We start from the raw sequence: 12,241 nt of genomic DNA, 5'->3' as shown, positions 1-12,241 counted from the left end.
ATATGTAACAAAAGCATATATTACCCCTCCTGTGAGATAAAGATTGGATTCGACATAGTCGGCTATTCGCTTTGACCAGCTTCGTTATATCAGTAGTTGTGTAATGCAGAATCGCCTAGAATGTGCTTGACAATATAGAGTAATTGGTCGATATTTATTGCACTTTTCACAAGCTTTGGCCATTTCATGTCTGTTTGGGCAGTCAATTGAGGTGTTCAGAGCCAGGGCTGTTTTGCGCATGTCTGTTTACAACGTTCTATAAAACAATCGGGATACGAATAAAACAGACTAAACTAGAACAAGGATTGTAGACTTTTAATTCACTGTACAACAATATCTGGTGGTGGTGGAGATGGTGTGAATAAGTTGTTCATATTCAAGCATTTTAGCAAGACACAACTGTGATAGCAACTCAACAATGTAGCAGAAGTGACGACAGTACATATAATATACAAAATATAGTATGAATCGCTCACCTCATCATTCACTCAAATGCGCTGACAAGTCAGTATTTAGCTTTGACAGCAATTTGAATGTAGCCATATTGTACTAACTAACAAAAGGTGAACATCCATGTCCGTGCTCCGTTCTCAGGGTACAATACACGACTGCACACTGGCATTACACGTATTTCTTCCAGGAGGATTTGTAAGCAGTGTGGATCTTTCCTACAGTAGACCTCCTCTGTTTTAATGTTAGAGATGAAATAAATATTCGTTTCATAGTTTAACATCTGCATTACATAAATAGATGCTGAGTCAACCACGCTTACGAATATTGCTTCTAACGTGTGTGAGTGAGTGATTCTGGTTTTACGCCGCTTTTAGCAATATTCCAGCAATATCACGGCGGGGGACACCAGAAATGGGCTTCACACATTGTACCCATGTCGGGAATCGACCCCGGGTCTTCGGCGTGACGAGCGAACGCTTAAACCACTAGGCTACCCGACCGCCCCTAACGTGAGCGTAACCCGAGTTTTACGTTAGCTGTATTTTAACCATTCAGTTAAAGTAACCCAGGTCACAGACGTAAGCCTCTTTCACGAAAGCAACTGACCAAAGATCATATCATAATCAAGACGAAGTCGACCCATGATTAACTTACACCAGCACGAATAAGGGATGCCACTGCGAACTGCGTCTACTTACGTCTGGTGGCCGTAATTAAATATCTAACGCGGCCATAATCTGGACCAAACAAACTAGTGATGATATTATGAGCAACGTCATAGTATAAGAGGATAAAGGAAGACTTGGTCGGTGTCAATTTTCGAAGTTATCTCAAATATGAATTCGTGCATCAAACGTAGAACATTCGTTTGTTATGAATAAATGATCAAGATTTTGAGAAAGATTTTAAGAATATAAGTTTATATAAAATATATTTTCACTCGTCGATAGCGTAACAACAGCCATTTACAAACCATGAACATAGGGTATCAAGAGGCCAACTGAGATTCTTTGCTTGTACCAGCACAAGGACCAATAGAAGTTCACTTAGCAGCGGACCTTTGATACAAACATAATAATATGAAATGTCAAACAGATTGAAGGCTGCACACAAAACATTAAAACTATTTTTAAAGTATTTTCACAAGTAGGTTTTATGACAAATTGTAATTTTAGCCTTCAATCATTTTCCGAAATGATGGAAGTAACCGTTACGGACGATCGATAAAGTGATGAAAATAGTCTGTCATTCAGAATATTTCAATACACTGTAATTGTTGAAAATCTTGATTTTATAAACAGAATTAGTTTAAAGTTGTAAAAGCTAGATCAAACAGTATAACAATTTGACAACAGCCAAATACAAACTTTTACTTTATGTATATGGTCCATATAAACATACATATATTAACTTGATAATAATATGCCGCGCTAATGTGATTGTTTTCGGCCTGCTTACTTCAGCACAGGTTGATGTAAATGTATTTTGCTAATAATGTGCCGCAGAACGAGTGATTTTGATATTTTCTCTTGAGCGATACTAGTTTTTTATCAGCAGTTGATCATGTACTGTATTGAAATCCTACACACAATTCTTTTTTGACACTATACATTTATTCTGCAAGCCTCGTAGGTCAATAAAAGGAAAGTGTTCATTAAAGAAGAAATCGCGACCAATAACATCAATGCGCATAATGAAAAAACAACTAACGAATAATCAATTTACTGTGGCCTTACGGTAAAAAAAAAGGTTAAATACTATCTCTTGTAAATAATTTCTTTCTCAGAATGCTATCGGTAGAGTCATGTGTAGATAATGTCACATAATATGTCTTGAAAGATATTGTAAACTAACTAAACACGCACATTCTGGAGAAATGTTTCACAAAACCAAGTCCAGATAATAATGTCAGAAGGTACAATTCATTCAATCCCAAAAGACATACTGGGTTTTTCAGATAGAAACAGGGTGTGATTGTGTGACGCACCGTGTTTTGTGCACCATACTCGAGGCGAAATTACAGATATGCTATCCATAAATAAACAGTTACTAATTACAACCATACCATGTTATACAGCACATATATCCATGATAATATTACAAAACATCCCACAAAGGCACACACACATATTGCAAGGTAGAATGAAACGACTTGGTCATAATTGGTTATTATTAGTATATGTGTCCGCTTTTTCCCGCAAGGCGTGTCCGTTTCTATCTTGTTTCCGTACGCTGCAGCCACAATATAACCGCAGGAATGTTTCACGAAATTTAGTACTCATTGAACAATAGAGAACAAAGTTAATGGCATTGTTTATAAGGGCTACAATATCCATAACATCACCCAGAGGCAGATAGACTGTCTCGAAAAAGGACATCTTGGTCGCACTCAAGATGATGAGGACACCCTGTGGCAACTCTGTGAGGAGGAAGAGGACAATGACCGATATTAACATTTTCGTGGTTCGGGAATGTTCTTGAAGCTTGATATGACTCGAACCCGAGAATTTCAGGAAGCTTTTCCGTAATCTAATTTTTGAATGCATTTGGTATAAAAGAAGGCCTCCGAAAATGGAAATTAGTAGGCATGGTACAAGCTTAGCTAACACAGCATACATCCAAACGTTGACCAACACAAGCGGCTCCGTATCGTTGCTGCCTAGGCGAAGGCTTTTCAGAACAAAGATTGTATTATTCGTTTCGTTGTTTGGATTTTTACTTTCCTTCATCTCATTAGTCAAGTAGTTTGGAATCATGACGATAGTAGAGGTCATGTACACTGCAAGTACTAAATATTTGGATTGATTGATCCTGCGGAGGCGCGCAGCACTTGCGCCACTTGGTGATCGGATGTGTATATATCTGACGATGGAGAGGCTGACACAAAGCCATATTGAAATAGTATGCGTCACATTGGTCAGGTTGATATGAAACAATAGAAACGTCATCCAGTGAATGCTGTTTTTCTCCGGTGTGCTGGAACTTGTCGGGTTTACACAGTAGAAATGTATAGCAAAAGGCACGTAGGAGGACATTGTGATGACATCAGCTATTGCTAGACCGGTCAAGATGGTGTTGACCGGTGTCCGCATGTGCTTACGTGTAAGTACGGTGATGTTGAAGATGTTTGTGATGATGCCCGAGAAGCAGACACATAAGCTGGCATACCCATGGTAACGGCCGTAAGCTGTAGAAAGTCTCTCTAGATCTTCGTTGATGTCAGGTTGGCCCGTCATCTTGACCCTGTCGCTGTCTTGGCATCTTACGTTGTTCTCAAGGTACCTGTAAGACAGCAAAACCAACCTAGAGTATACATCAAAGACAAATACACCTTTCGATAGAAACGACATGTCTGTTCTATTGACAAAGATGGTACTTCATCTGGACATAGAGCTACTTAACTAGTCAATTATAAAGTTGTAACATATTTTGATAAGTCAATATGATGCCACCATCATGTGTTCATTATGTCCAGATTTCTAACGTCCCACCAGTCAGATAACATGAACGAGCCCCACAGTAGGCAAATGTTGCCTTCATCTACATTGACCATAGTGTGTGCAATGTGTACTAAATTAGTTAGAGTCAGCCACGGCTTAATGTTCCCATGGCCATGTTCTTCACGATCATTAAAAACTTTCAAAAACATTGTCTCATTTGGATCAAAGGCGACATAGTGCAAGAGAAGGAATTGATTTGTACCTTTCATTTTTTATTCTGGTTTTTTTTTATTACTGAAAACATAAAACATTGAAGCCATGTACCAGGTTGACCTAATGTGGTTATCGGGCGTTGGGGTAGTTTCGTGGTTAAAGCGTTCGCTCGTCACGCCGAAGGCCCGGGTTTGATTTACATATGGGTACAATGTGTGAAGCCCATGTCTGGTTTTCCGCCTTGATATTGCTGGAATATTGCTAAACGCGGCGTAAAACACAACTCTCTTACTCACGAATCTTGTTACATCCGTCCGCAAAGCTCTAATCTTTGATCTGAGGCAGTTCCTGTTGAAAACATACAGTTGTCAACAAGGAAACAAGGCCCGTTACATTTGCAAAGGCAATACAAACAAAGCCATATGCTATAAAAGAGGAATCCCGCATAAACAGGACTCATTTCCTTGACAAGTAATCGTAGTAAACCAGCTATACTAACCATTACAACCTATGGATCTTCATGAGTTATCTTTCAGGTATTTAACGTGACTTTTAGCACATGCTTTACGAGAAGTCCTTAATGGGTAAGGGTAGGTCACCACTGAGTTGCCAACGAATCATCAAGCAAAAATGCATTTACATTCTTATCCGCAACACTGTCCGAGTTTTTACGAGTACCCACAGACTGATATTTCCTTTGAATGATAGGATGGCGTGATAAGCAAGCGAACCGAAAATTATAGCAGGTTACTTTCTATTTGTAGATTAATCGGGCTCATTGCCATGAATACCCAAGGAAATGTCAACTTTGTATTGGTAGTCGTAATAATCATCCTGGAAACGTAGCAGCCGTGGAGGATTAATTGCAAGTTGTTGAAGACATGTTCCACTTTATTGCCTGTGTGGACACTATTTAGTAACCATGTCATGTAGCAACTAAATCAGTGAAAAATACGCTCATCCAAACTCCATTTGACTTCGTACATACACATCTGAGCGTTTTTCAGACACGAGGATATTGAATAATATGTGTCTGGTAAATATCATAGGAGTTCTAAACCTGACATTAGCACAATCATAAAAATTATTATGAGATGGCATTCCAAGTTGCCTCCTTGAGAGTTAATGTTTGTTTCTCCACGTTCTTTTTGTCTTGTATAATTACAGTAGCATCACGACGGCAGATACCAAACATAGTTCCTTCCCCAAATAGCAGTCATCTGGAGAATCAAACACGGGTTTGCCAACGTGACGTCTCCTCGTTCAGCAACAAACCCGATGTTATGGATCATGCCGAGATGTCGGGGAAATACATGTACCTTGCGGACTTAAGACTATTTGATATTGATGAAATTAAATTAAGACATTATACAAGTGGGTACGGATATGTTTGGCAAAAGAAATACCAATAACTTGAATATATATTTTACTAGGTGTTATCGAAACTGTTTATCTATAATTAGAAAGTCGTACTTTAATATAGCCTATATATTCTCACACATTGTAAGCTATAACGTGTTTAGTTAAAGGAAAATACCGTTATATTTTATTTACAGTTATCACTACAAATATTTGTGTTACAGAGAGCGTACTTCTACTCATTTAAACGAAAGTAGTAGTGGATGCCAACTGATTGGGCAGCTGTCAGTAGTAATTATATTGTTATCAAAAGGCTTATATGACATGATGAAGTGTAAATGATACAGACATTCTAACGGAACATATTGCTATCAGTAATTACATTCATACTGTTCCTGGTGTAAGAGGTGACACCAGCGTGTCACACCCAATGTAATGTGATTACACATTTCGACTTACTTGCTCTCTGATTCTTTATCGTCCAATTTAGTGCGCTTCACTGACATAAAAGCAGCACTGATGGAGACAGGTGGCCTTGGTATTATTTTATTACTTTGCCGTTACAGATTATATCAAGACATCTGCGAGAAACCACAGCATAATTGTTTGGAATGCTACACATTCAGACAAACAAATTCGTTAAAATAAGACATATGTTTGGGTGTTTCATGTTATGTATAGCCAAAAAGCCTAGATTCTGAAACAAAACAAAATCCATTTGATTGCAATACAGTACAGGCGGTGGTTATCCCACTCACCTTAATCCTTGGACCGAGAGTTCACTGGTGCCTATATATTGACTGACTACATTCTGCAGAAACCATCACTGGTATATATTTGGATTAAATATAACGTAGGAATTATTTAAAAGAAGTTTCGTCACCTATTTTACACTTTTGTCATACATGGCAATTACTGCAAAGTTGTTTGTTGAAATTATTCATTTTCAAATTCTTCCACGAGAAACAACTGAGGGTGGATGGTCATTACGATCCCAACCTGAAGTCCCACTTTATAGTCAAACACAATCAGTTTTGTTAGCATGTCCAGACATATCACACGTGTAACATTAAAACACATCCAATAAAGACTATCTTACTTGAATTCTTGATAAAGCACGAGAAAATAGGTTAGGTTACCTAATTCTGACCGCAGTCTGTTCTACGCCCATGATCGCCAAATAATTGTCACTTCGCCATGGCTACCACTCCAGGCATCCCTCTCACATTATGCTGACATGCCGTGCCATAACAGGAATACTGTTCAAAGTGGCGTTAAACAGAACTCACTCTCTCACTCTTCATCACGACATATATACGAGGTTTGCTTGCTTTGCGGCTTCACGGCCATGGTGGGTAGTCTTTACAAACATATCAAGGAGACTACGGGTTGGTGGCTTTATTCCCAATTGCAAAGTGTTCACATTCTATACCAAGGCGCTGATTTCATTCAGGGACATTCGTCTCGATGCGCTTCATTCTTTAAACACCAAGTCTACTTGTAGACATACCAGACTGAGAATGAAACAACGTGGTGTTTACCAAGGCCTTGGGGTCAAACAGTAACAATCACGTTTTCTTCAAATAGATTGTTATTGATTATGTGGAGTCAGTGGTAAGTTAATGATGAAACGACAGCGGCCATTCCTCACCGTACACTACATATCATATATATTTCAGGGAGATCCCAAAAAGGCGGGTAGCGTCATTGTACCATCTTTATAAAGGACGTTGATCGATTGATGGCTTCATTGCATGTATCTTTGGGGCCAGGTATGGCCATTCATGTGTTTGACTTGAACACATGTGTGTGATCAATCACAGTAGGACACGGATGCGTTTTCACACTGAACAACAGACCCACGAAGATCCGGGTTAGAACAGGTCTTCAGCAACCCATGCTTGCCGTAAAAGGCGACTGTGCTTGTCAAAAGAGGCGACTAACGGGATCGGGTGGTCAGGCTCGCTGACTTGGTTTGATGCATGTCATCGTATCACAATTGCGTGGATCGATGCTCATGATGTCCATCATTGGATTTTCTGGTCCAGACTCGATTATTTACCGACCACCGTATTATTGCTGGAATATTGGCGAGTGCGGCGTTAAACAACAAACAAACAACAACAACAAAAACTGAACAGCAAGTTAGGGATCATGACTATTGCGTGATCTGTCTTCACTAAAAAATATGTCCCCAAAATATATTTGATCCATAACTTCTTGTGTTGAGTATATAACGAATGATTCAGCATTTGTGTGAGGATGGACTCGGTTGTTGTGTTTTAAACCAGTAAAGCCCAACCCTTTCCCATAATATGCTGCACGTCCTATTCTTTGATGCAGTAGTCTTTTCTCAATCTCCAATGATACATATCTGCATCCATCACTAGATACTATATGCATGCCTTGCTTTGTAGTTTAACCCATTTGTTTTTACTTATCATAATTACCGTATTTAAAGACGCCAAAGAACAAAATACAATGGGCATATTCTGTAAAACATTTTACAAAACGGATCTTCAGTTAACTCACTATGCTTTATTCTATATCTACTTATTATTATGTCACAGTTAATGTGTAAAATGTCATTCACAACAGCAATCTATAACAAAATAGAAAATTGACTTAAACAGCTGTTTATTTATTTGACAGACTGACTAAAAAGTATTACGAAGTTCTTGAGGGCTTCAAAACATCAAAATAGACATTGACTTTCGTTTTCCTTTAATCCTATCATTTTCAGTCACTGGGTGATGAAATTAAACATCAAAATGTTTTGAAATGGTTATCATAATAAAATGTATGGACAGATATTCTAGTCAATTTGTAAAATTGCTGAAATATTTAGGAGATTTGTATTTTTTAATAAATTTTTTTGCATATCCACCTATTTGGAAAGGTGTGCCATGAGTGTTGACGGTCGATCGACGGGAAAATAATGCAATATTCTTTTTATGGATTTATATGGGATTTTCTATGTAATCATTTAAACCGAATGCGGCCTTAGTGGTACATGTATAATGTTCATGAGTCATCAGGGCGGTTTGACAGCCTAGTCATTCGTCACAAGATCCGATTCTCTTCTCATGTGTACCATAAGAGTATTTGATGTCACTGGCCATGGATATAAGTTGAATACAGGTGTAATACCCTATTTGCTCATTCAAAATCTCACGAATAAACAGTAACAAACTACGGTTATAACGAAGTGATAAACGTCTGCGATCTGAATCACTTTGGACTTTTATGCCACATAAAGCTGACACTAAAATATTGTTCAACTCGGCGCTAAAGTCAATGATATAATTGAATGGTTTGATTGCCTGATTACACTTACAGATTTATCCCAGCATTTAGCATATTCGCGTTCAGTACATTCATTTAGATCATAAATATACATGTAGTACTTTTATTCTATCTTCCACGATACCATTTAAGTTCGCAGAAATGCGTGGCAATATTAAGTCTTATCTCACTTGGTCAAAATGACTGGTGATATTTGAAGGCGTGTTTCTCTGGCAAACACGTGACAATCATGATATTACTGTGAAGATATCATGTGCCCAAGCATGGTTGACTATAAATCGGTAAGTGCATCAACTTGTTTCATGTGAGAGTGCACGGTGTCCAGCAATTGATCCTTGACAAGTCCCAACCATCCACACGACAAATCCTCGATCTATGGGATGCAATTTCTTTGGGTATTAAGCAAAAAAATAAAAAGGCTACCAACCTGATCTGCAACAACCCCTTCTAAATACGGCGGATAAGTATCGATATAACCTTAATTTATTCTCCCTGGCCTCTGTAAGCCAATTAGTTAAGCATGGACAAAGGTGTTGTTTAGCCAATTCAATTCAATCTATCTAGATCCCAGAAGTGTTATGAATCACGTCTCTTGCTTCGAAATCACATCAACACAGCAGTCCTGCCTCTCAAGCTACTGGAATGTAAATAAAGGCATTTGCTACCGTGTGAGATTTACTGCAGCCAAGTGACAACTTACCATCTGCCAACTGGAAATGACTGAACCTCACAATGAGGTAAATATACCTCAGCACTTCTCATGCAATTCACTACTCAGCGGGGAGTATCTAATTAAGTTAAATGTACGGCCCTACAGGCTATAGTATCTGCAGTAAATCACTGGTCAGTCTCAGATTGAAGCTGAACGTACTGGATGCATGAGTATTAATTACCTTGGGTTCGTAATGTTTGTATTGGGTCTTTATCTTATTATAAATGACTTCTTGGTAATATCACTTGCTGTCCACTTCTGTAACTGGAATCGGAATTCTAAAAAAGCGGCTAATTGGCTTAGTGCATAAGTTTATATATTCCTTTCAGATGATTTGTATGCATTTGTAATGTAATAGTATTCTCACATGCGAATGACACTGCATCCCAAAACAAGCCGGATACAGAAACAATCTATCTTATATGCGTACATTGCATCCTAGTCAGGCATTGAAATTTCCTACACCATTTGGGAGTGTTGGTTTCGTTTAATATTTGTCTATAGTTATATATGTATCTATATCTGTATTTGTGTCAAAAGGTATCTGCTGAGTGAATGATATACAGAAAGAGATGGAGAGAGAGAGATACACACACAGAGACAGAGAGAGAGAGGGGGAGAGAGAGACATAGCAAGAGACTAAATAGCATTCTTAAACCAAATAAACGTAGCCACATATCCCAACATACTCTTAGAAAGTGGCAAGAAGTGATCAGAAGTGGGTGTGTAGTTTTCAAGTTAGTGAGAGTTGGTGATGTTGACGAAATAAGAAAACGATATGTGCTGATATACGAGAATTTAAATATAAACAAAATAGGAGTTTCCATCCTCGCTCCACGTACTACATTATACGACATGTTCCACAGAATATGGAACCGACAAATATATACAATCCTACGCTCCAAATAACGAATCATTGCAATTCGGATTTAATTAGTTTCTTGACCCAGCTGCCCATCACAGATGCGGTAATCTGCTAGATCCCAAACGAGTGTGTACTTATCACTGTATCGGGAGATAAAACAAACTTACATGTTAGACCTTTCAACTTATATTATGACAACATGAAACAGATAAACATCTACATGTGGTAAGGGGAAGGTGATTACAGTTCGACAAGGAACTAATTGCCCCTTTTAACGCACCTAATGAGGTGGAAACTGTCGGCAACATTGGATGTGGGAAACATGTCAACAGACGCCTTCATTTGCCCGATCCAACTGTATCCGTTACGCTACATGGAGGGTTTATATCAATGTGTGACGATGGCTAATGGCTTTGGCTCATAGTGTTGATTACCATGCAAGTCATAATACTAATAACACAGTATCAGTTTCATCTTATCTTCACAAATCGTAACTCGCGTGCATTATTTGATTTTGTCGTTAATGAGCCCCAGCGTGTGTCTGGGTGTCAATGTCATACACACTAATTTGGACTCAGGTGTCTCCCAAGGAACGAAACAAGTTTAGCATCTTTCACGGTCGGGAGTACGTAGTCGATGACTTGTTATTTATTTGCAAAAATGGCGAAGTAAAATTAAGGTAACCTGAAATGTGTCAGGGATACAAAAGCCCATCAGCCGGCAGAGCAAAGTAACGCGCACCTTTGGCAAAAGCAACACAAATAGATTGTATTTTTTAAACGTTATTACCAGTGGAACTAAGCACGTGTAAACACAGAACTTAAATCTACGTATTAATTCCTTAAATTGCTGTAGTTTAAAAAACTGATCTGATAGATTAAATTTTAATACATGTATGCGTCGGTTCCAGGGTGACACCACCTGATAGTCAGCTTCAGTCAATAACAACATGGTCACTCTTTGATGCACCTGCTAGTTAAAATCATGGGTGCTCCCGCCTTCATCTCCGTGGGACATGCAGAACCATCACAAGCCTTGTTATTCCTAAACTTCAAATTGTTATCAAAAAAATAGTTCCATGCGTTTTGTCGAGTGGAACTTAAATTGTCGAAGTATGTGTGTTATGTTAAATAAATTATATTATATTTGACAACAAGTTCATGCCTTGTATTTAATTTTAAAAACAAAACTTCTTCAGACACAATTATCCTCGCCTCGCGGTAACGTTCTAACTTCATATTAAATCTAACTCCTTCATGATATGTCAATAATCAGTCTATACAAATCTCAGGCCCTACCTCACTAATTTTAAATGGAGTTATTAGTTCTTCAATTATAAAGTCAAAGCGAGAATTTTAAATTACCTACCGATGTGATTTAGCTTTTCCATACGTGATCAATGTTCCCGCTGAGCGAAGGGCTTTTTAAGAAAGGATTAAGTGGTGACTCCACTCCACTCGCTCTCCACCTTGTCATACGTATCATTAGCCCAATAACGTCCTTCCCCAAGACGTAGTTCTACAGTGCAGTTTATACCTTCATAGCAGATCTGTGATTACAGTGGCACGCTCTGTTAGCCTCTATTCTTCGGAAAGCTGCCTTTTGCCTCCAGATCACCACACACACGATGATATATTGCTTTAGAAATGAGTTCATGTTCCTTTGAAATGCGCCATGGCTTTCTACTCAGCTCCATAGCCCTCTGCTGGTATATCTTCTTTGTGGTCAGAGACTGTAGATTAGTCTTTCCCCGGGGAACTCCCCTCCATGGATAATACATGAACTTAAAAATCAATCCGAGTCAGATTTAGAAGTCCAGTGTTGAAAGTACGCAAGAGTTGATTGGGAATCGGCACATTGGCACAACAGCTTCACAGAGATGCATGAAAGGCA

General features: G+C 38.6%; 1 protein-coding gene across 3 annotated transcripts in view; it reads right to left on the bottom strand.

The window, feature by feature from the left end:
• Positions 1–301: 301 nt before the first annotated feature.
• LOC124132269 (G-protein coupled receptor dmsr-1-like) overlaps positions 302–12,241 on the bottom strand; it is an 80,670-nt gene continuing 68,730 nt past the window's right edge. For all 3 annotated transcript variants that reach the window (XM_048394301.1, XM_048394302.1, XM_046496116.2), the window contains exon 2: positions 302–3,735. In XM_048394301.1, the coding sequence (XP_048250258.1) occupies positions 2,610–3,735 (1,126 nt within the window). In that variant the 3' untranslated portion in view covers positions 302–2,609. The remainder of the gene's footprint in view (positions 3,736–12,241) is intronic.

Source organism: Haliotis rufescens, unplaced genomic scaffold (assembly GCF_023055435.1).
Source record: "Haliotis rufescens isolate VD_foot unplaced genomic scaffold, xgHalRufe1.0.p SCAF_13, whole genome shotgun sequence".
NCBI classification, from domain to species: domain Eukaryota; kingdom Metazoa; phylum Mollusca; class Gastropoda; order Lepetellida; family Haliotidae; genus Haliotis; species Haliotis rufescens.
The sequence above is the reverse complement of the archived record's forward strand: the minus strand, read 5'-3'. Positions and strand labels throughout refer to the sequence as shown.